Below are 25859 nucleotides of genomic sequence, written 5' to 3' on the forward strand. Positions count from 1 at the left end.
GTGGATGGAATATCAACATATTTCAAGGTATCTTCCCCCCCTCCTCCGCCGGAGGAAGCAGTCATCTTTGTTTCTTTCTTCCTCAACTCCTTGGATGCCTCTCAATCAAGGACACCTTCAGTGAGAGTCGAGTTGACACACACACACACACACACACACCTATGCAAACTCCCAGTCCCACTTTTGAATCCCATCGGTACAGAACTGAAAACATTAGAGCAGAACGTGCCTCAGGGCCTGAGCATATTCCGATTGCAGTGCTGTGAAATTGTAACCATTGTAACCATTCCCCAGATGAAACCCTCAAGCCTAAAGCGACAAACTTTGTTATCATATCATAGCATCGTGACTTGTATTATGTTCTGGGAAGAAATGACTAGTAACACACAGTTTCTGCCATCCATCTAGCCACCACTCTGTGCAGTGGAACATCTTTGGAGACCTCTCTCAGTAGTCTACATGGAAAACGTTCTCCCTGTGGCAGCTCCCAGCGTCTCCCCGAAATGATTTACGACTCTGAATCAGTCATACTGTTCACTTCCTCTGGGGGAAGTCTCCAGACGTCGCTCTGACTTTTCTTCTACTGTCACGTCCCATTTCGATAGACAGCTCTGGGGTGGGATTGAATGTATGCCTTGTCGGTGCATGTGTCTCACTGCGGGAATGTTTTGTATCGTTTAAACCCACAATAGTTACCAATGAATCAACTTCAAGCAGTTGATGAGCCATTGATATTTATTATATTTTCTATTTCGCTTTTGGATAATGTATTTGAGCAATTTTTTTGATATATTGTAGAGCCATGACTTCTCATGCTTGTTCTAGGAGTTTGGCCCCTGTTATATACAATGTATCATTCCATAATGCCACCATGTTGTTTTTCTTGCTGGCTAGACAACTTCAGATAATTCCATAACTTGGCGCAAGACGAGAGTTCCAGTCGCTGTACTTCAGAGACTTCAGTAGGCATCCAGACCGACAGCCTCATTCCTCCTCTTTCCCTTATTCCTTACAAATTAAGTCTGGGCCTCTGAGTAGCAGCGCCATGCTCGGGTGAAATTTATTGATCTGCAACAGTCCCTGCGCTTCTAATTGGCTGTTTTGGAGTTGACCCGGGTGGTGATGGTTCTCTCAGCTGCGGCCCAAATGTCTTCCCGGCCACAGCAGCGCAGCCTGTGGTGCTTCTGGTCGGGTGTGCACTTTTCATAGAACCTGGGCCGTAAATCTCAATTGCTCTCGCACTTTTAACATCTCCATTAGCCTGGCTGTTTTGTCAGCACACCATTGGGTGTAACAGAATCCTGTCTAACCGATATTTAAGTCATTTCCTACCCTTAAGACCAGATATTACGGTGCCGTGGCCGGCAAAGGTACTGTAGCGGGTTGGCAGATTGGAAGATGGAGCCCAGGCAGCAGAATGGCAAAATGGGGACCCGGTTATAATCTAATTAAAGGGAGAAAGAGGGAAAGAGGCCCCAGAGGCACACAGACCTGGCCAGCGCCAGGAGTGTTCCCCCAAACTGCACCGCAAAATACAATGTGGTAATGTCTCAAGGCCTAACTCTTCCGGAGGAGAGAAAAAAGGACCCTTTCCTGCTGCAGATGCTGATGGCCACATCCCACGCTCTGACATCAGAGAGGGAGCGAGAGGGAAAGAGAGAGAGAGAAGGAAGAGAGACAGAGGGAGACAGAGGGAGAGTGAGAGAGAGAGTGAAAGAGGGAGAGAGAAAAAGAAGGACAGAAAGAGAGGCAGAGGGACCAGAGATGATTTATGCCCTGCTGTGCAGACACCGAAATAAATCTGGGGACTTACACAGACAGGCAGGCCATAAAGAATGGGATCAGTTCAGACGCTTTCCTTTTTTAAACCCCAAATGAGCTAACTTCTCCTAACTTCTCCTCCCTCGACGTCAAAGCTAATGGTTTTGTTTTATGTCACTACAGGCCTTTTTGATATTGTTTCCATTCTGAGGGGTGGAGGGAGGACTTACTCTATAGTTGGATGATATATGGGGCTCCTTTCTCTCCTGGAACTCATCTGGGGAGCTCCACAGTTAATTATTAGGCCTGCCGTCGTGGGCACTTTGTTAACAGTGTGTGGGCAGGCTTGTTAAATGTGCTAATAATTTGAGGGGTAGAAGTTATAGAAGTTATCGCCTCACGCCCCTCTTTGCCATCAGATTACATTAGCCCACGGGTTAGATGTCAGTCGCCACTCACACATGCGCACACACACACACACACACACACACACACACACACACACACACACACACACACACACACACACACACACACACACACACACACACACACACACACACACACACCACACACTTGCACCTATGATACACTTCACTCATTCAGTTCACGCCGAGATCAATTTCACTGAGGCGATTCCACTTGCATGTGTCTGGTGTGCACCTTTTTACAAGGGAGAGGGATCAGTTTCAGTCACTGCTAGAAACGGCAGCTTCCTCCCCTCTCCTTTTAGTGAACCTGATGTTGACTGTTAAAATGACCGTGAACTGTGACCTTTGATAGCTGCAGCGAACGCACGTGTTCAGACCAGGAACCACTTTACATGGGCACAAAGGGTTGGGGTTAATTCCATTTCATGAATTGAAAATTTCCTGTTGTTTTCTATGTGTACATTGAATTTCAATTCAAGAGGTGAATTGACTGAATTAGAAAAGGAATGGACCCCATCCCTGCATAAATAAGTGTAAATGTCCATTGAAAATGACTCATATTTGTGAAGTAAGGTATCAACACAGCCTTTCAGTACACACAGAGGGTGGCCTATGAGACTCCCTCTCCAGTTGACCCAAACCTTGCCTCCTCCTCACCATTCCTACATTTCTGACTAATTTCCCCCCATGTGATTAAAGCCACCAGATGCTCTGGCAAAACTCGTAAATGACCAAACCCATAAACTCACAGCTTTATTTCTCCAACAGCTCTTTCTTGTGGAGAGCGCCAAGAGTGTCAGCCGGCATCTCCCTTCAGCACGGGATGCCACAAATACGAATTTTGAACAAAGTGTTTACAGTAGAATGCTACGCTGATGTGATCTAGATGTATTACCTGTTTACTCTACCAGCGCTGCTGGAGCATTCGTGAGTCAGATTTCTGATCGTGTTGATTATCACACGCCACCGCAAAATGGAGCCCACATGTAAACACGCCATATGCACGCTGGATCAGGGTGTGTGTGTAAACGCCTGTGTGTGTGGGGGTGTGTGTGTGTGTGTACCAGCCTCTGTGTGAAAACCAGGGTTTGTGTGTGTGCGTGTGCAAGTCTGTGTGTTTGCATGTGCGAGTCTGTGTGTGTATTCCAGCCTGTGTGCGTACTGTGTTTGCCTGCTGTGTGTTCTGACTCCAGCCTTCTGTGTAGTGTAATTAGCATGTAGTAATCAGCTCTATAAAAGGTCAATCTGGTTTAAGGTAAACAGAAGGGGGTTGTATGATGCAGTCGATTAAGAAAGAAAATGGTGCTTGGTGCAGTGTTTAATCAGCAGGCCCTCAGTAGAACACAGTTATTTACACGACTTACCACAACTATGGCAATGTCGCTCAGTGTTAGGGATTCTAATGCCAGGAGGCCATCTTTTAATAGGGTTTATTTATCGAGGAGAAAGGGAAATGGTGTGTTGATTGCTGAACAACAAGACTGATGTGAGTGAACATGAGTGATGTGTGAGAATGTTCCTGTAAATGTTTATTGTTCTTTCATCTTGAATTGAGAGATGTGTGTTACCTCAATAACGGCACTGGGGTACACTGTACCTGTGGGAAAAGTAGTTCCATGTCTGTCAAACGTGTTTAGAGGATTTCAAAGCTCATGCTTTTAAAAAATTCTATAAAATACAGTGCATACTTTGTATAAACACATATATTCAAATTATGCTGAAGTTGAAGTTAAAGCAGTTACTATAAGTGACATTGAGACAGTATGTATAAAAGCCGTATAGGCCTAAAGGAGCTAACAAGTGTAGGGGGACAGATATAAACATTACAACCCACAGTTCATCGTTATGCTGGCCAACAGTGATGACTGAATAAGGGATTTTATCACACTTGATCTGTGACTTCTCTGGCAATGCATGGTGCTTTGGTGCATCAGTGTGGGCCATTCAGTATCAACAACTATCATCAGTAAACTTAAACAGCTGGGGAAGACACTGAGGAAGCACTGAGTCAAAACTAGTCGAAGGAGAGGAGTTTATTTCTTCAAAGAGGTGTGAGGAATTTGTTAAGACAATGTGTGATTCAGGAACAGTCAGCGACAAGGGCCGGCTCTAGGCATAAGCAACATATGCGGTCGCTTAGGGACCCCGGCCGTTACAGGGCCCCTGACTCAACTTACTGTTGACAGTTAGAATTGTAGTGGCGAAAGAAACGCACACCTATTTATTTAGACAAGGTGCTGGCTAGCGGAGTAGAACACTTGAAAAAGAAAAGGAGAGCCACACCCTCTAGGAGCTCAGACGCAATTATTGAATAACCAACGTTTTGACAGACAAGCTGTCTTCATCAGGGTACAGAATTGTAGAACACACTAAGTGCAAGTTCGAAATTTGCTTGTGCATCAGTGTTAAAATTTAAAAAAAAATCAGTCATTAGTCTCAGCGGGAACATCAACAACCGGATGTTCCAGTTTTCAGGGGAAATGGAAGAGAGGGCCTGAATGAGAGTGACTAACAAAATCAATGGGGGCCCCCTGGAGGTCAGGGCCCCTTGGCACGTGCCCTGCGTGCCCGGTCATATTCGGCCATGATTACTATAACGTTTTTTCACATTAAAAAGGAGTGACTCCATCTTAACTCCTCCTCCGCATTTACTGGATTGGTTGAACAGTGCAGAAGAGAACCTTCCCGACAGTTAAAAAAAATTCTCGTCAAGACCATACATAATGTAGGGGATCTAGTTTCAGGCATTTATTTTACGCCTGCTACGTTAGGTCAGTCCGTCACTGACAGTCACTCCATTAGCCATGTCAGCTAACAATTTTTTGTTTGGTAAGTTAGTCTAGCCAGTTAGTCTAGCCAGTTATCTAAACTTGTAGCAATCATGGCCGAATACCGACCGGGCATGCAGGGCACGTGTCCAGGGCCACTGATCTCCAGGGGGCCCTACTCTCACTCAGATATCATTAACATGGCATACATGGCCTCCCGGGTGGCGCAGTGGTCTAGGGCACTGCATCGCAGTGCTAACTGCGCCACCAGAGTCTCTGGGTTCGCGCCCAGGCTCTGTCGCAGCCGGTCGCGACCGGGAGGTCCGTGGGGCGACGCACAATTGGGCTAGCGTCGTCCGGGTTAGGGTGGGTTTGGCCGGTAGGGATATCCTTGTCTCATCGCGCTCCAGCGACTCCTGTGGCGGGCCAGGCGCAGTGCGCGCTAACCAAGGGGGCCAGGTGCACGGTGTTTCCTCCGACACATTGGTGCGGCTGGCTTCCGGGTTGGAGGCGCGCTGTGTTAAAGAAGCAGTGCGGCTAGGTTGGGTTGTGCTTCGGAGGACGCATGGCTTTCGACCTTCGTCTCTCCCGAGCCCGTACGGGAGTTGTAGCGATGAGACAAGATAGTGATTACTAGCGATTGGATACCACGAAAATTGGGGAGAAAAGGGGCTAAAATAAAACAAAAACAACAAAAAACAACAAAAAAAAACATGGCATACATAAGTCATGGCAAAATGTGTAGAAGTGCAGAAAACTTGCTTTAAAATTGCTAAAATGTCTCACTGCCTCCCTGGCAAAATGAGTAGAATTGCATAAAATTTGTCAAAACATTATATTATAATTTCTCTCCGTCCCATGGCAGAATGTGTAGAATTGCAGGAAATTAACTTTAAAACAAAATGTTATCTCGCCGCAGTCAAGAAGGGGGCCGCAAAAAAAATATTGCCCGCTTGGTGGGGGGATTCGTCACTTAGGGCCCCCAAAAGGCTAGAGCCAACCCTGGTCAGGGAAATACTAACCCAAAAAGTTTAAAAAACATTAAACATTTTCACATTTATGAACTAAGTGTTTTTTTATTCATTGCCATTGTTGTCATTGCCATTTACCATTGTTTTCTAATCGCCCCATACAAACAATTCAAGGAGAACTAATGTGGATATTAATTCATAGGTCAAAAACTATGTAGGCTACAATGTTTTTACATTTTGGACAGAAGAAACACACTTTTAAAAGAATAGTCTCAAATCCTATACTGTCCCATCCCACGCTTCTTCCTGAGTGGAGTTGTTCTGTCCTCTTTCCCAGATTGACAACATCCCTATTGGATGACTAATAGCTGCAACTTTCACGCCACAGGGAGATTTCAATTCCTTCTTGAGTCTGTAAAACTCCCCCACTCATTTTCTTTAAATCTGCACACCCTTTCTTTCTGTTCCAACTTCTTACTTCCTGCACTTCCCATCTCTCTTTACTTTTGTTTTCACTCTCTCTCTCTCTCTCTCTCTCTCTCTCTCTCTCTCTCTCTCTCTCTCTCTCTCTCTCTCTCTCTCTCTCTCTCTCTCTCTCTCTCTCTCTCTCTCTCCTCTCTCTCTCTCTCTCTCTCTCTCTCTCCTCTCTCTCTCCTCTCTCTCTCTCCTTCTCTCTCTCTCTCTCCTCTCCTCTCTCTCTCTCTCTCCTCTCCTCCTCTCTCGTCTCTCTCTCTCTCTCTCTCTCTCTCTCTCTCTCTCTCTCTCTCTCTCTCTCTCTCTCTCTCTCTCATCACAGTGACATTGGTTCCTTCACAGTGTTTCTGTTTGGGCAGATGGATTATTTGTCACAGAAAGTCCCTCCTCCCCCTCCTCCTCCTCTGTCTTATAATGAAGCCCTGGGGAGGTCTGGAAAGCCCTGGAACTGATGCTGTTCTCCTTCCTGTACAAACCTCCTCCTCCCCTTCACTCTTCAGTCCCAACGAGCTAGCCCGATTAAACCCCCAACCTCCCTCCCAGCTCATGCACACTGCACTGTCACCTGACGACCACAAACAAGAGACAGGATATAGGGCCATGTCTTACTGTATATTTGTCTTCAACAGATGTCATGGGGATGCATTTGATTTTACATGTTGAAGGATATATAGGAATTTGTATTTAATGTTCAACTAATACATAAAGAGTAAAACATGTTTTATTTCCAGGGTTATTTAAGCTACTGTATGATCTAAATTACTCAGATAGACACAGGACAATAATGTATTTTCTCAAATACCAAATCACAAAACAATAAAACATCAGAGACTTTTACAATCTGAGACTGTTTTGGACGATTTCCAAACGAGCCTCCATAACATCACCTATACCAGGGCTGCCCAACCCTCTTCCTGGAGATATACTGTCCTGTAGGTTTTCAGTCCAACTCTAATTTAGCATATCTGATTCAGCTAGTTAAGGTCTTGTTGAGCAGGTAATTAGTAGAATCAGGTGTGTTAAATTAGGGATGGACTGAAAACCCATAGGATGGTAGATCTCCAGGAAGAGGGTTGGACTGTAAACCCACAGGACGGTAGATCTCCAGGAAGAGGGTTGGACTGTAAACCCACAGGACGGTAGATCTCCAGGAAGAGGGTTAGACTGTAAACACACAGGACGGTAGATCTCCAGGAAGAGGGTTAGACTGTAAACCCACAGGACGGTAGATCTCCAGGAAGAGGGTTAGACTGTAAACCCACAGGACGGTAGATCTCCAGGAAGAGGGTTAGACTGTAAACCCACAGGACGGTAGATCTCCAGGAAGAGGGTGGGACTGAAAACCCACAGGACGGTAGATCTCCAGGAAGAGGGTTGGGCAGCCCTGACCTATACTGTCTAAGCCAGTGGTTCTCAAACCTCTGCTCGAGGGACCCCCTGACGTATCACAATTTTGGTGCAACTCTGAACTAGCTCACTTGATTCATCTATTCAAGGGATTCATGTTTGTTGACAAGTTGAGTCAGGTGTGCTAGCTCCAGAATAGATGAAATACATGGAACGGTTGGGGGTCCCCGAGGAGAGGTTTGAGAACCACTGCTCTAAGCCCTCACTATCAGAGTTAGGGGCGATTTCATTTCAGACACCCTTACAGTATGTCTCAATATCCTCCTATTGTCCCAGACGGCTGGTCTTCGTCATCTCCACACCGTGTGGACTCAGTAAACGGGTGAAGCCAGCTACTAGATGCTCCTGATTGGGAAGACATGGGATTGTTCTGGAGGGAAGAAGGGAAATGCTTGGGAACTCCACTTCCCAGCGTGAGAGGAGACAGAGAGGATAATGGCTCCCCGTGGACCAGCCAATGACCTCACTGAGTGCAAAATATGCAGAGGTCACAGAGTTCCTATTGGGCCGCTGCTAAATCTGACTGACACCGGGCAGCAATAACCCTTGACTTCAGATCTGCTCTGCGCACGCTAATAATAGATTAATAAAATGTCAAGAAAATATGTCTGACCTTCAAAGAAAATTCACTTGGCAACATCAGAATATGTAAAAATATGGATATTTAACCATTGTAATTATGTCACTTTCAGCTTCACAGGTGACATACTATGGTTAATACAGTATGTCAACATTCTGACATATTTCTAATGACAATCTGTAGTTGTAGCCATTCTTTTCAAATGTTTTGGAGTCATCAATCTAATGATTGCTGATAAGGGATGGGTAAAAAAAACGTTGATACTTTCCCATCTGGTACATTGTACAGTATATAATAATTACCATAAATAAACTATAATGATGATTGTGATTACCATTTCTGATTGCTATTAGCATCGTATTCCTCTCCAGATGCTTCTGTAATGGCAGTGAGATCAGCATAACCCCATCGTCTCCAGAGGTCAAGTATGCGTTAGCATTACTCATAGCTATAGGTCAGTTGGGATCACTTGAAGCATGACTGTAGCTATATTTTACCCCCCTCTCACACCTTCCCCCCCTTCAACACTTACCAGTAGAGGTCAGCGTTCACATAGCATCGCATACCTCCCCACCACGAGAGAGTTGAGAGTCCTAGGTCATTGTGTTGTTTAAACCACTTGGAAACAACTTCACCGGTCACCAGCAATCCAATAGATTTGATAGTGTTCATTGGACCAGCCACTGACAGGGTGGTATGGTATGGCAATGCACTGAGAGCAGATCAATGGTGGAGACTGGAGGGCAAACACTTTGACACGTTGAGTGTTAGTCAGAGGTTTGAGTCAGTGACTAGCGAGAGAATCTAGCGCTCTGGGAATATGCCAGAAACGCCCCTAAAGAGAGAAGGAAGACGTTAAATCATAAAACGTTGACTTCACTCTTCTGAATGATTTGTTTTGTTGAACAGCATGTTGTACTGGACGATCAGACGGATGCTGAAGTGATGCAATTGGCCCGACGCTGTTTTCAAGCTGCTGGAGTGAATGAGATTTCTGGGGGTCAGGAACAAATTGTGAAACAAGGCAAGGTGAGGCAATCGCAAAAACACGAAGGCCTAATGGCACTGAAGGCATCATTCACAGATTGGAGTCTGGATCACCTCAATGCCTTCTGGCACCCATTCACATCTGAAGTATGGAGCCTTCTAGGGCTCACTAAGTGTGTGTGTGTGTGTGGGGGGGGGGGGGGGGGGGGGCAACATGGTGGAGAGCATTTACAAATGTAGCTAAGAGGAAAGAGGCTTAGCGCTGTAGTAATGCATATGGAACCCGCCAACCTGGGACTTTGGGTTTTGGTGGTTGTACCAGGTCCAGATCTGAATGGAGTTTTAGTGGGTGACCCTGAGCTGTTTGAGGTGTGGTCTGCCTGGTGCTAGGCCCTGCTCAGTATCACACGAGTCTGCAGCCGTGCAGCCAGCCAGGCTCTGTCGCCCTGCGTTGAGAACCTTGCAGGTCCCTCACGCTATCCACAGCTCCAAGCAGCACCATAGATGGTGATGTCACCCCTGCTGTCTATAATTGTTAAATCGATAGAAAATGGCCACCTCACTATTACTGCCTTCATTCCTCTGTAGTACAGGGATATAGGCATGAATCTGAATTTGTTAGCTGGATTTTGATTTCCAGGCATTTTAGATGTTACTTATAGCCTCTGAAAAACGAGATTAATTCAACTATAACCAGGACCTCTAGCAGATAGAGAGGTTAAGCTACAATGAATTTGTATAAAAACAAAAAAACATTAGATTTGTTGGATTTATTAAGCGATCGTTATCTTGGTGGCAGGTTTAAAAAAATCATAGTCATCATAGTTATCATTCAGTTTCTAACAGGAAATGAGATGAAATGTATTTACACAATGTAATCAAAAGTAATAAAAACAAAGCTATGTTACATTTTATCCAGAGCAACCTTCATTCGGTATATTTGACAGTCCATATTTACAGTATGAGAGATATTACCTTTACTATGCAAGGTCATTCAGTAATAAACATTAGCTTTATTGTACAGTACTTACTCAAAATAAAAAATATACAGCATATTCAAGTGCAACCAACATCCCACAAAATGAAACAAGACCATTGCAATCCTACTCAACATAACAACGTACACTGAGTGTACAAAACATTAGGAACACTTGCTCTTTCCATGACATAGACTGACCAGGTGAATACAGGTGAAAGCTATGATCCCTTATGGATGTCACTTGTTAAATCCACTTCAATCAGTGTAGATGAAGGGGAGGAGACAGGTTAAATAAGGATTTTTAAGCCTTGAGACAATTGAGACAGAGATTGTGTATGTGTGTCATTGAGGGTGAATGAGCGAGACAAAATATTTAAGTGCCTTTGAACGGGGTATGGTAGTCGGTGCCAGGTGCACCTGATTTGAGTGTGTCAAGAACTACAACGCTGCTGGGTTTTTAACGCTCAACAGTTCCCCGTGTGTATCAAGAATGGTACACCACCCAAAGGACATCCAGACAACTTGACACAACTGTGGGAAGCAATGGAGCCAACATGGGCCAGCATCCCTATGGAACGCTTTTGACACCTTGTAGAATCCATGCCTCGACGAATTGAGGCTGTTCTAAGGGCCAAAGGGATGCAACTCAATATTAGGAAAGTGTTCCTAATGTTTTGTACACTCAGTGTATGCTTAAAAATAACAGCAGCTGAAAAATACTGCATAAATAAGTTCATAAATAAGATAATAATGTAAAAAAAGTCTAACTCTATATTTATAAGGCATAGACGACAAGATAGGTTTTTGATAAGTACTTGGTTTGAATTAACTGAGACCTCTTTTTAATTTAAAGATCTACCACTCAAATGCTGAGTGTGAAGAGACAACAGTTAGTGCCTCACAGCACCGTATATCAAGTACATAGTTTTCACGTCCGCATGTATTTTACTGACAAGGGTCATAAATCTAAACTGAAATTCAAAGTGAAACAAGCAGCGATGAACATTTCCCTGCCACAGTCACCGGGACTGTCCACACACAACAATTTAAACAGGACTAGCTCTTAAATGGATAACTTTATTGTGAGGAATATATAGTAATTTTTTTTACGGTCAAGTAATGCATGCATTTCATTTGTATTTTCAATTATCTTGTCTTTGGGTTTAGATTAGAAAAATTCTATATAAAACGTATGTATAGTATAGCTAAATTATGTTCAAGTAAATATTTTACTAACAGTTGTTTTGTGAAGTAGGATATGAAAAAGCTTGGTGCATAAATACTACAGTAGAGACCATGTGAAAAACAAGATGTCTCATTTAGATTAAAATGATATTAAGTTGGATTCAAACAATTTTACCAACCAAATATTGTTGTCTTTTATAGCTGTCGAATAATTTATTAAATTAAGTAATTAACAACCTCATTAATATATAATTAGCCTATGTACAATAAAGAAACATCATAATTATATCCATTTAATAATTATGGTTGTGTATAAATTGCAGTCCCTCCTAATCAGTTCTTAAATATGGATGTTATGACAAATCAGGTTTCAAAAATCAAAATACATGATTTTCACATTAAAACGCATCCAACTTGCCACGAATGAGAAAACAACTATCAGTACACACCCTTTCAATTCTTCTCCCTATATTTATATTAATGTATTCATTTGGGATGTATTGGATTACTGTTTGTTGTATTAACAAACATACAAGTGTGAGCCTGCTTGTGCTTAACGCTTCATATTTCAAGGTTTAAACCAGATTACGTAAGTGTGTATTTATGCATCCCGATTGAAAGTCTTTATACTGTATTATCAAAAACTCGTTGTCTTTCAGAAAAACTCAGGCCCTTTTGACAATGATCATGGACACTTCTTAAAGGGCATAATATATGATATTCTTGTGGAGATATACTTCAAGGCTTTCTGACTGAAGCACAACATTAAAACTCAGCCAGGTAAGAGGCAGGCAGGTAGGTCAAAAGAAAGAGCTCATGGTGATAACCAGGCCTCAGTTACACATTACATTTTTAATGTTAACACCAAATGCATAACTCTTCTTCAATCAAATACATTTCCTATGAAATATTCAGTTAGTATGGTCAGTTATACCCAAGCACTAAATTTGTAGTATGTAAGACAAAACAGACACCAAAAAAACTGCAAAAGGATTTTACAAAAGCTTTTTTTTTTGTACACTTCTTCTACTGATTAGATTTTGGAGACCCGTCAGATCTACAGTCAGACCAAGGACTTCATTTTATTGTTCTGCTAAAGATAAGATAAGAAAGTACTTTGTTAATCCCCAACGGGGGAAATTTGATTGCATCAGCCAATACATAGAACACCATTAACTACACAATTAATACACACAGACTGAAAGCACTATACTATAAGTTCATAGTGTTTTTTGTTTCTTACACATCATCCTCTATGTCTGTAACCACATTGGTCTGAAGTATTGGGCCTGTCTGACTGACTGACAGGGACAGGTTGGATGAGTAACAGCGGGTCTCTAGCTAATGTCTACAGCACTGTGCCATCCTGGTCTTGCTCTATCTGCCCGTCACGGCTAAAGCCTCATCAAACACGCTCCAAATTGGAGCCATTCCCCCAGCTTAATCTGTAACATCACTGACCCGGGACTCCTAGTCACAGCAGAAAATCTGGGGATTGCCCCATCGCCTCTTCACCATCCCCACCTGTAGGGGGTTTTGACTCATATCACGGCGGCTCGAGCGAAACACACCACACGAGGGGCAACAAGAGTAGGATTCACTGAGACACTCTCACCACAGGGTACTAATGCTGCAAACAGAATGTCCAGAGAGTGAAACCACGTGTATTAACACCAGAAGAAGAGCTGAATAAACATCTAGCTTTCCTATCCTGCTAATAGCTTTAATTTGAAAGGTAAAAAGTAGAAGGTTCAAGCTCACCTAAGGAGTTTGTAGACACGATGCTGCTCCCTTCGAAAGGCACGGTAGGAATGGGAAGAGCGTTAGCGCCCAAGTTACAGCCTGCCTCCTCTCTATCTGCTAAAGTCATTTTCTTTCAAAGTGTAATTAATTTCCTTTCTCAGGCAGGCCTGCATACATGTGGCACAGCCGGCTGTAGTAGCATAGTCTCTGAAGCCCTGGTGTGTGTAGTACTGACCATGATGCCGAAGCAATAAGCATTAGCCGTACATCAGGTGAACACATGCAGCTATTGGAATTTCTTGATTGATCGAAAAAGGTTGGATTGTTTTATTTTGCTAATTTAATAGTCTAATGCTATTTTGGTCTGTTAATTTCTAATTTGTAAATTCATTAGCCACTTATAATTTCTAATTCTAGCTGTAAGATTTGAATATACTTATCTGTATGTTGAATATAACGGTATAATGCTTTGTGTGTATGCAAACAATTGTTTACAATTTTGCACACAAAAATTCAAAAGTTGAACAGCAATTTTTTTACAATATCAAAATTAGACTGAAATCTGATTGTAGGCTTATTTGTGTTTTATCACCCCTTCCTGCTACTGAATTTAAATCATCAACGATTGGATTCAGGTTTCATCCTATACAATTTAATCTATTTAGATGTGCATTAGATATATGTTAGATACAACCAACTATTGTAGAGCTAAACAAGTTATGTATATATCTGATTATGACAAACTTAATACTTTTAATTCTTTCAATCTGTCTCACTGAAATAGGAAATAAGATAAGAGAAATACCTTCTCCTCTAGGTATTTTCATGCTACATTAACTCCTACTGGTTATATTACACTCTATAGTATGTAGTAGTATCATCCTCCTCTCTGTAAAGATAATATAGGATCTATATATTTAGGTATTATAGAAAAGTTAATGTTTATATATATATATAAACCAAATGCCAATGCCATATATATATATATATATATATATATATATATATAGTACCAGTCAAAAGTTTGGACACACCTACTCAGGGTTTTTCTTTATTTTTACGATTTTCTACATTGTAGAATAGTAGTGAAGACCTCAAAACTAGGAAATAACACATATGGAATCATGTAGTAACCAAAAAAGTGTTAAACAAATCAAACTATATTTTATATAGGAGATTCTTCAAAGTCACCACCCTTTGCCTTGATGACAGCTTTGCACAATCTGGGCATTCTCTCAGCCAGCTTCATGAGGTAGTCACCTGGAATACTTTTCCGACATTCTTGAAAGATTTCCCACATATGCTGAGCACTTGTTGGCTGCTTTTTCTTCACTCTGCGGTCAAACCATCTCAATTTGGTTGAGGTCAGTTGATTGTGGATACCAGGTCATCTGATGCAGCACTCCATCACTCTCCTTTTTGGTAAACTAGCCCTTACACAGCCTGGAGGTGTGTTTTGGGTCATTGTCCTGTTGAAAAACAAATGATAGTCCCACTAAGCGCAAACCAGATGGGATGGTGTATCACTGCAGAATGCTGTGGTAGCCATGCTGGTTAAGTGTGTCTTGAAATCTAAATAAATAACTGACAGTGTCACCAGCAAAGCACCCCCACACCATCACACCTCCTCCTCCATGCTTCACGGTGGGAACCACACATGCGGAGATCATCCGTTAACCTACTCTGCAGCTCACAAAGACGGGGCGGTTGGATCCAAAAATCTCAAATTTCGACTCATCAGACCAAAGGACAGATTTCCACCGGTCTAATGTCCATTGCTCAAGTTTCTTAGCTCAAGCAAGTCTCTTCTTCAAATTGGTGTCCTTCAGTATTGTTTTTTTATTGTTAGCAATTCGACCATGAAAGCCTGATTCACGCAGTCTCCTCTGAACAGTTGATGTTGAGATGTGTCTGTTTCTCTGTGAAGCATTTATTTGGTCTGCAATTTCTGAGGCTGGTAACTCTAATGAACTTATCCTTTGCAGCTGAGGTAACTCTGCGTCTTCCTTTCCTGTTGCGGTCCTCATGAGAGCCAGTTTCATCATAGTGCTTGATTGTTTTTGCGACTGCACTTGAAAAAACTTTCAAAGTTCTTGAAATGTATACCACACCTACCTTTTCACAACACTGATTGTCACAACTGATTGGATCAAACGCAATAAGGAGGAAAGAAATTGCACAAATTAACTTTTAACAAGGCACACCGGTTAAAGTGACTACCTCATGAAGCTGGTTGAGAAAATGCCAAGAGTGCGCAAAGCTGTCATCAAGTCAAAGGTTGGCTACTTTGAAGAATCTCAAAAATAAAGTATATTTTGATTTCTTTTACACTTTTTTGGCTACTACTTGATTCCATATGTGTTATTTCATTTTCTTTCTTCTGAAATATAAAATATACACTTTTTTGGTTACTACATGATTCTATATGTGTTATTTCATAGTTTTGATGTCTTCAGTATTCTTCTACAATGTAGAAGAAGAAAAAATGAAAAAAAAAAAAAACCTTAAATGATGAGTAGGTGTGTCCAAACCTTTGACTGGTACTGTATATAAATATGGCAAAAAATGTTTTGGGGTGTATACAAACTACCCATACAGAGGTACAGTATACTAGTATGCGATAGCTTTGGAAAGGAAGCAAAGCAACACGTGCTTTAACGTAACTAACCTCACAAAGATATCAACAAAGGTAAGACAATACATAACGAGCTATCCCTTGACACCAACAGTCATGTCTGTTCACATTTTTACATCCCATCTCTTATGGTAAGTATGGAGGTGCAAATGGTACAACCCCAACACAAAACACCATCATCATCTTAAACATTATGGACTATTTTCTAAGAAGAGAAGGGGCCACTAGAAGTCAAGATATCCAAAGTCGAAAAATAAATGGCCTTCTTTCCTGAGACACCAGCCATTTTAATAGTGCTGATTTATTCTGCCATGTTTTTTGGAGGGCGATCATATGCATGTGGTCAGTAGTACGCAGTCTGTGACCCAGCCTCCCTCTCACGTTACAGCCTATTTATAACGTTCCCTCAGCCGGCTCCCTTCTTACTGCAGTTCCTTGGCACCACCTTTCCCTCCACTCCACAGGTCTCCAGTCTCCTCTCTCTCCTGTCATCTGAGAATCTCTCCGGCAGCTTATCTAGGGTTCACTGTTTATCCTGCGCAGCCTGGCAACTGTCCGCATGCCCAGGATTATTACTGGAGCCCCCTTTCAACACACACACAGCTTTTTTATCGAACTCTTATCAAGGAGACACATTTGGGGTAAGCTAAGGAAAGATCACAAGTAGTGGATTTAGGATATTCTGTCTTTTGTTTGACCCCCTTTTAAAAACTTATTGGCTTACTTTTTTGTTACCTTTAATTTTTTGTCCCCCTCTCCCTCCCGTCCTTATCTTTCTGGAGGGCTGTGTGTTTGCATGCGATGGATCACACACTCTTTGGCTGCCTCCGCAGCCCCCATGCCACTGTGCAGGCCCTGCACCCTGCCTTCACCCAGTCTCCGCTGACTCTCCACGGACGCTCGGACCACGTCTCCTACCCTGACCTGGCCTCTTCCACTGCCACCTCCTCCCCTTCGGCCTGCATCATCTCCGGCTATCCCGGTGACGAGGGCCTGTTCGGCGGGCATCACCACCATCACCGCGGGCATCACCCGGCACAGCAACAGCAGCATCACCTGCCTCAGCACCAGACCGGCTGGCACATTCCACAGATGCCCTCTCCTGGCAGTGCGAACTCCCGCCACAACCTCTGCCACCCCCACCCCCACTCTCACTCGGCCCAGGAAAGTGCCCTCGCACCCCCAGACCTAGGCACCCCTGGCAGGAACAGTCTCTGTACCAGCACCCCCAACCTGGGCAGCAGCACCCCCACGGGGGCCAACTGTGTGCCTGCAGACTTTGGAAGACAGACACTGTCACCTGCTGAGGCAGAGAAGAGAAATGGCAAGAGGAAAAGTGACAGCTCAGGTAAGACTAGAGGAAAGATCGACTTTTGGGTTGACATTTATTTTTATATGTCTTCTTCCTTCTTCTTTGGGCTGCATGTAAAAATGGGTTGAGTATAATGTTACACAATGTAAGTGGGAAACTAAAGCTACATATCTTTATCTTATTAATAAATTGTCATACAGTTGAAATACAAACAATTATTAAATACACTTGCAGCGCATCTATTCAAGACGGGTACAACCTAACTGTACTTTAACGTAATGTTTTGAAAAGAGATTAAGAGTTTAATTTAGGTGTGGTTTCAAGAGCGACATTATCACTCAGACTTCTAAGGCTTTCCGTGGAGACGGAGTGGTGGAGTTTTATGCTTCACTGACAGAAAATGTGGTATAATATTCTTTGAAAAGAGGTTTGAAATGTTGGCTGACATGAACATAGGCAATTACAGTATGTTGACTAAAGGGGAGATCAAAGTCCAGACCATAACTCTGTGTGGGCATTAGACTTCTGCCATGTTTTGGTCAAAATCCCATCTGTTTCATTTCAACGCATTTTAGGTGGCAGAAAATGAGGCTCACTGTTAAATATTAATGTCATGGATTGTAAAAGACTACACCAGTGCTTCGAATGACACTAAACACCCGAGAAGATTTAGGCTTTTCGTACTGTGGAGTGCGTTTAGTTTCCAGGATTATTGTTGATGCAGTCATTTTAATAAAAGAGACTGGGAAGTTGAATCAAGAAATATATTCAATTAAAAAATGTGAGTTACAGTAGCATTATGTAAAACAGCTGATATACAGTTTAGTAGATTCGTTGCAATGTTAATAGTCTTTAAACAAAACATTTTATTTAAAAAAAAAAAAAACTTTCAAACGTCCAAAGAAACCTACTCTCTATTTCCTACAAGTTTGTTCAATGGTCCTAAAAAATGTATGAAATGTACAATCAACCACAAACATTTTTACTGCTAATGTTTTCGTGCTTCACTACTAAACATTCACTACACATATTTTCTGTCAATAAAATGAAGATCACTTTGTCAATCACTGTTGAGCAGTTATTAACATGCAACATAAAAAAAGGTTTTGCCAGCATTTCAAGAACACATGTGTTGAGCAATTATATGGCCTAATTGAAAACATGCATTTTGCATTAATAAGGTTTGGAATAATGACTTACTACCTCAAGTAGATACTGTACAGGCGTGACTTGTGACCTTGGATTTCATAGTCATTGAGATTTTCTACGTTTGTGAAAAGGACCATGAACTTTATACACAGAAAGTGTAGAAATATCGACAAAATATAAACAATACAAATATGGTCATTTATTACGTTACGTTAACTGGACAGACATTTTAACATTATTACATAGCCTAGCAGTGTCTTTATAACTCTGAATATACCAATATCTCTTTAATATATCAACTTTTTACAATTTCAACCTTTCTAATCGATATGATGCACTTTGTAAGTGTTAAAGCGTTTTTTAAATGGAAGATTTTGTTGTCAACATATTAGCAGCAACTGATCAGTTTTCCATGGAAAGTGTTTTTGCCGTCCTACCTGAAATGTCATCCTGCAGCACTGGGCCTAGACCTCTGTCTGTTTAAACACCCTCAGTGTGGCTCACCTGGCTGTGGTTCTGTACACACCACTTGAACACTTGGTTGATATTTTCCCTATGTGGTTAGTGCCCTGTTTCGCTTGACTCACGCAGGATTACTGTTGGCCACTTCAGTCATGGATCCCTACTGACACATGACTCATTCTAACAGATGATGGAACATTTTCACAAAATCACAGGGACTTAAACTAATTAAGTGTGCAATTAAATGTGTATTATTTCTGTTTGAAATTAATGGGCAGCATAGAGACAGAGGGCATATAAAATAGAGGCTTATTACAACCCTATTTAAAAAAAATTGTTACCAAAATAAGAACTCATGGTATTTGGATGTAGAGGAATACCAAAAAGATGCATAGAAATGATTAACACACCTGACTTATAGAATTGTTCAGATGTTGGGAATGTTATTTTGTATTATTATGCAAATCATTGTACAAGTAGCAGCACCACGCTGAAATTGCCAGAAAAACAACACAAAGTTACTAAGCTAAGAGAGCGCAACTTCGAAGGCAGTCACTACTATTTATAATACTGCTCTTGTTTGACCATACTAACCTCTCCTATATTCATACATTTAGAACTCCATCCTCTATTTCCTGTTCTCCTTGGTCAAATCATTTGGAAACTAACACTTGGCCACCAAGCTCCATTTCAATTCCCTAGTTCCAATGGTTATTGCAGCCTCATTACGTGGGCCTTGCATTCTCTTCACGCTAACACCAATCATGCTGATTATTGAGCGTAGTTAGCTTATCCAATCAGCTGTCCAAATAGCACCGTGTTGCCAATTCGATGAGATAGCCCTGATTTGGTTTCACCATCTGGATTGAAACCTGAGTAAAATCCGCCTGTGAAACTTTACATTGGATACCAAAAACAATAATAAAACATTTGAACCCAGATTTCCATGCAGAACACTCTCCTGGTCAAGAAATACAAATCATTTTATGTGATTCTTTTCCTAAAGGTGGACTGCAGGGTATACACTGTCACGTGATGAGTGGTCTAGCTGGTATTTTGGGTGTCTGGTTTCTGTGAAACCTGCTCATTTTAAGGGTTCCAGCTGGAGGGAATATGGTCGTGCCGTTTGGTGTAACCTGGGCTGGCCGATCAGGTATACTGGAGCGCTGAGGGAGCTAGGGGTCAACCTGGCAGATTTGAAAGTTTGGGAACAGTTTAGCCTGCAGGTTTAATGCTTTTTACATTATGTTATGCACATGTACATACTGTCTTACAAAAAGTCTTATAATGTTATGTGTCACTATGTCTCAACATTTTTACTGACTAAACAACTGCTGGTTTTTAGTCAGGATCATTCTATAATTATATGACATTGGTAGCAGGTCATCATACATGCTCATGTCAAGTCTCCTACTGTGTATTATAACTGAATTATAATGCAGTATACATGTAGGCTTTAAGTAAAGTGTAACCAAAACTTCTTTACGAAAGTGTTAATAGATTTTAAACATAGTAATAGTAATTGCTTGTATGCTATTTTGTTATTGTGGAGAGTATTTTTGAGTTCTGCTGTAGCAAGTGATGCTCAGGGACTAACTCAGGCATGGCTTTGCGATTCTCGGTATTACCGCTGAGGTTATTTTGGTAGATCTAGCATTACAATATTCCATGTTACAATGAAATTGTGTTTGCCGTAGATAAGATTTCTCAACAAAATCTACAAAATTATTGGCCAATGAACTGAAAATGTAAAACTGAAAGGAGTGAAAAGTATAATCATTTCATTTTGCAGTCTCTCTGTCAGAAACGTTGGCAGGGTCACTAACACTATTTTTTAAAGGGTCCCCTGATCTGGCTTCAGACCATTTGCGAGCCCTAAAACTACCCAGTGTCTGGGCTCTGTATTTTCCTCCCATTATTCCCTTTTGTGTGGAGAGATGAAAGTTCCAGCAAGGACCTAATTGCTGTGGTGTAGTGGCTGTGTCGTAAAACCTTGGGACTCTTTTTAAATCGGCTTTGCGCTGGTCTCCAGCAGCTGGCCATGTTATTCTTTATTCTTACACAATGTCTGTGTTTACCAGAGAGTAAATACATCTAAGAGGTATGTTTGAATGAGGCCTGCTCTCTGGCACACCGACAGTTGGCCTACCCTGGTGAAATTACAGATATGTTGAGATGGAAGGTTACCAGCTATAGGACATTTGCTATTCACCATACAATGACACACAGAATGTCAGCTACTTTACCACACTGTAAGAATAGTCTTATCATTTATGTGGGAATAACTAGACAATATATTTGCAGTGTATTCCTGTCTTGGATGCCAGTTACGCAGTAAGACATATCACCATGTGCTTGGAGTTTTCCTTTCCTTTTTTCCCACAATATCAATGATGAATGGCTTTTTGCAAACAAAAGTTGTGTAACTTTCCATTCTTCTCTATTTTCTATGACACAAAAAGAGATGGACAATGTATTTTTTTTTAAAGAAGAGTGCGAAAAAGAGAAAGAAAGCATTTTCTTCCTGTGAGAAAATATTTTGAAAGAGACACTTTTTCAGTATGAACTTTAAGAAGTTTCTCGGAGTGTCTCCTGTGACGTGGCGGAGTGAGTGACTCCCATGACTGGTGGTGTATCTGGCCTGGCCCTGGCCTGTAAACTCCCAGCCTATTTACAGTTTGGATTTGGGACCGCCTGTTGGGATTAACACAGACTGCAGAACAGAACCGCAGATTAACTAGCATGCAATCGCTGTTGCCTTGAAGTGCAATGTGCAGCTGAAGCATATCCAAACGGCCCAACCACAAAGTCTCGTCACAATAGGAACGTTTGGGAACCAAATTAACAAAACATGTTCCTTCTGAGAAACAGTCAAAAAAAAAAAAAAAGTAACAATATCTTCTCCTGAGGTTGAAACAAAATGGGAATGACAAGTAGATTTTTTTAATCTACATTGGTTGTATAAATATATCCTTTAAATCTCAATTAAACAATTTCCTCCAGTCACTCCAGTGAATCATCAGGTGGTAGACTTGCATATCTTTGCAAAAAAAGGATCTGCATTGCTTCATGTTCATCTGGGGAATCGTAACAGTTTGTCCTTATGTGTATGATGTCATAATCATAATCATAGATCAAAACCAGACTGACATACATGCTACTCTCCCTGTAGTCCATCTCATAGTCTAGCCACTCTCAGTAAGTTCAAAAGTTTGACAATATTGTTCAAATTCAAACAACACCAATCTAAACGAGAGATTGGACAAGTACTCCTTTGCAAATTGTTGTGAGTTGGCAGCTTGTTAGTCATAAAGGGGAGACGCTTATAAAATGGAGGTAAATAAACTGAGGAAACATATTTTCACACATCCTGCAGAGCTGTTTCGTTGCATGTTAAAACTACGAGGGTAGCAGCCGATTCCGTTAACAGTAAGACAAATGAACTCCATATTGGAAAGAGTAGGAGCCAACCCATTGTGTGTGGGAGAGCACAGCTGCCAGAAACAGGCACATGTGTAGACGCTTCTGGGTCCTCCCAGCCACTTACAGTGTGCGTAAACAATGCCGCTACAATAAAAGGTGATTGGCAGCTCCCATTGTTTCCCATATCTGACTCCTTCCCTCCTCTGCCTGTATTTGTGTCTCTGGCCTGCACCTGCCATATAGTACTCATTTTATCATTATTTTCTTTGAGTATAAATCTCCCTGACTGGAAAGAAAAAAATGTGTGCCGTGTTTGATTTCAGAGTCCCAAGACGGGAATTACAAGTCAGATGTGAACAGCAAACCCAGGAAGGAGCGGACGGCGTTCACCAAGGAGCAGATCCGTGAGCTGGAGGCCGAGTTTGCCCATCACAACTATCTGACGAGACTGAGGCGCTACGAGATAGCAGTCAACCTCGATCTCACAGAGAGACAAGTATGTAATGTCACCACTCTAACCTCATTCTCCCACTTGTCCCTTTGAGTTCAAACATATTGATCCCATAACACATTAATGCCGGGTGGTGGGAAAAGTCTGCCTCGGTCAGACCATACAGAGGTTTTCGGAGATATAGTGTTTTCCTAACTTTAGAACTTCTGGTTTGTGTGCTGTTGTGCTCCAGCTGTGACTGTGAAGAGGGACTATCATATTCCAAATATTTGGGTCTATTCTTTCAGTCAGCCTACAGTCAAGTAATGGAGACAGGCACAAAGGCAGGAGGTGCTGTCTAGCAAGTCACTTCCTGTTTCCCCCAGCTAGGACAAATTAGTCTCAGAGCATAGGCAGAGGGGCCGCTGTAAACACACATGAAATAAATAATAGAAGACAAATTGCGGGGAAGGAAACATCGTACAGTGTTCTGTAACACCTATTTGGGGTGTCAGAGAGAAGCGATATGTCACATGTGGCATACATCTGGCCGTAGGTAGTTTGTTATATACAGTAGATATTAAATGGATAGAACAGACTGGTTCCTGACAGTATATGTTTCTTACGTAACATCGGAGACTCAAAACCTTCAACCTTAAGTTTTCGGTTTTCGACAAAGTGCTTCAATATAAAACTTCTAAAAGTCATTTCAAATGCCCAAATATAACCATAAACTAAGATACAACATATTATGCCTACCATCTAAACATGAATGTAACAATAAATAATGGCCACACTTTACATTACCCTTAACACAGTGAATATCATTGGGTTATTCCATTAAGTAATTATGTAATTACCCCATAACAGCCTAGTAATTATGTACAGTTTTTGAGTACTTTTTGGAGTAATTGCGCTTGGAACATCCAATATTTTTCTTGTACAAAATTCAAATTCATAACCAACTCTTAGAAAACATGAACCTACCTGTTATTCCAGAGAGGCAACATGATCCCTTAGGCAGTACATGACTCAGACAGGCCTGTGTCTTACCTTCAGTAACATGGAAACTCATATCTAGTAACAAATATGACTGCAAAACAGCCCATACAAACCAGTCATAATAATAACATAAGTCATTGAGTCATTAGCCCACTGATGATAGCATTAGTAGAAATAACATGTACTATACAGTAGCCATGTGACAACAAACTCGGTGACCTGCGCCTTGCCTTACTGCACTATCAATAACAGGAGAGAAAAGTGCAAGCTTGCAGATGTATTTTAAGGACGATCCATTTACAGTAATGTCAGTAGGAAATCTGGGTGGCTGGGTTTGGAACTCTGCCCGTCAACCTGATAGTGATTTTATAACTACGAAACTCAATGGGACTGGACTCAATGACACATTGACAAATGGGAAATTGTTCTCTGAACTAAAAATACCTTTGAGTGATATATCACAAACAGGTATATTAGGTAACATAGCAACAAAATAGTAACAAAATTCAACCATCCCCATTGAGCTATAGGCTGTATTCAGGTGGCAAAGGCTTCCGTTCACACGTGCTCTTCTGACGTGCTATCATATGGACCAAAAAATGATCAATAACCACAACTGATGTGATCGTCAGCATGGCATGTATAGCTGAAGGTTTAAGACAAACGTTGTGTGTAAAATCAAGTTACTTCCTGCCCATGTGACCCAGCTAGGCCTCACAGCATGACACTCCCCAAAATAAACCAACCAAACGCAAGGAGAGAAAGAGAGACTCATCCAGAACCCAGTCAGTGTTGACTCTCACGTCTACTCGGACACAATCTTCTACGTAAACCCTTTTAAGCAACAGCCTAATCATCATTCTGGGAGACGTAAATACTGGAGGAGTTGTCGAGTCAGGGAAAAGAGGAAGCGGCGTCTTGATGCCAGGGAATGTGACAGTACATCAGCACACAATCACTGCTACAGTATAGAAATAGCTGCCAAACCTTTACAGCAGCGCCTGTATCAGGTTTTAGGCTTACCGTTTGAACAATATCCAGGTCTTTTAATAGGACTCTACTCAGTATTCGTAACAGTCTCCAGCTATGCAAAATGAACCCTCCCACGCCAAACGCCATTTTGCTGTTCTTTTCAGAATAACTCAACTTGTCTTTTGTGGTTGTTCCACAGGTAAAGGTGTGGTTTCAGAACAGGAGGATGAAGTGGAAACGAGTAAAAGGAGGTCAACAGGGGGCTGTAGCGAGGGAAAAAGAACTGGTGAACGTGAAAAAGGGGACATTGCTGCCGTCCGAATTCTCCGGCATAGCGGCTCTTCATCACTCCACAGACTCCCTGGCCAATGAGAACAGTCACGACAGCGACCAGAGTTCCGAGCATGCTCACTTATGATGCACAGCAGCAGGCCACTCCTACTCAAAGTGGGCTCAGCCTCACATCTCAGGAACGTCCTTAAAAGGGCATGGTGTCTGGTCGTCTTTAGCAAAGTTCAACGATGCTAAATAAATGTGTACAAATGTACAAAGAAATGACGTGTGTTACTTGATCTAAGAAGATGCATGTAAGGACGTTGCTTAAACCAAACTAAGATCACCAATACGTTTCAAGAACTGCGAACCCAACGCAGGAATATGAGATATTGCAAAAGGTCAATGCACATTAAGCATATGTTACGAACGTGCCTCCGCTCAACACTCTGCTTTTGGAAGCAGAACATATTCTTAGAATATTAGGACAGATTCAGAATTGGCCGAATTGTTATGAACATTCCATGTTGTGTGTCTTGCATTGAAAAAGGGGCAAGTTCATGCTTTTGATTTGCACTGTTGAACACTTGCCTCAATTGGTTTCTACTGTATGTCATAGAAATTGTGATGTAATTGAATTATTGATTAAATCAAGTGTGCAGGAGAATCAAATTTCAGCTAATTTACAGTATACTCTGAACTTTATTATCTGTATTTTTCTTGCCTTCGCTATAGCAATAATTTCTAATACACACTATACCACTCACACAGTAATAAACATTTCTGATGTTCCTTAGTGGCCATTTTCTTCTGCCCTGACTGATATTTGTAAACAAACTGAATATTGCATGAACAGACGTTCTACTGAAATGCTTCTCAGATCAAATAAATTAAACCAGAGGTAAATGGAATTCA

At 41.7% G+C, this 25859-nt stretch overlaps 1 protein-coding gene across 1 annotated transcript; it reads left to right on the forward strand.

Annotated features, from left to right (window-relative positions):
* Positions 1-16130: 16130 nt before the first annotated feature.
* On the forward strand, positions 16131-25859 carry meox2a (mesenchyme homeobox 2a). The gene is made up of 3 exons (XM_055925711.1): positions 16131-17269; positions 22591-22763; positions 24871-25859. The coding sequence occupies exons 1-3, from the start codon at positions 16723-16725 to the stop codon at positions 25087-25089; spliced, it is 939 nt and encodes a 312-aa protein (XP_055781686.1). The 5' UTR covers positions 16131-16722; the 3' UTR covers positions 25090-25859.

Source organism: Salvelinus fontinalis, chromosome 6, assembly GCF_029448725.1.
Source record: "Salvelinus fontinalis isolate EN_2023a chromosome 6, ASM2944872v1, whole genome shotgun sequence".
Lineage (NCBI taxonomy): Eukaryota > Metazoa > Chordata > Actinopteri > Salmoniformes > Salmonidae > Salvelinus > Salvelinus fontinalis.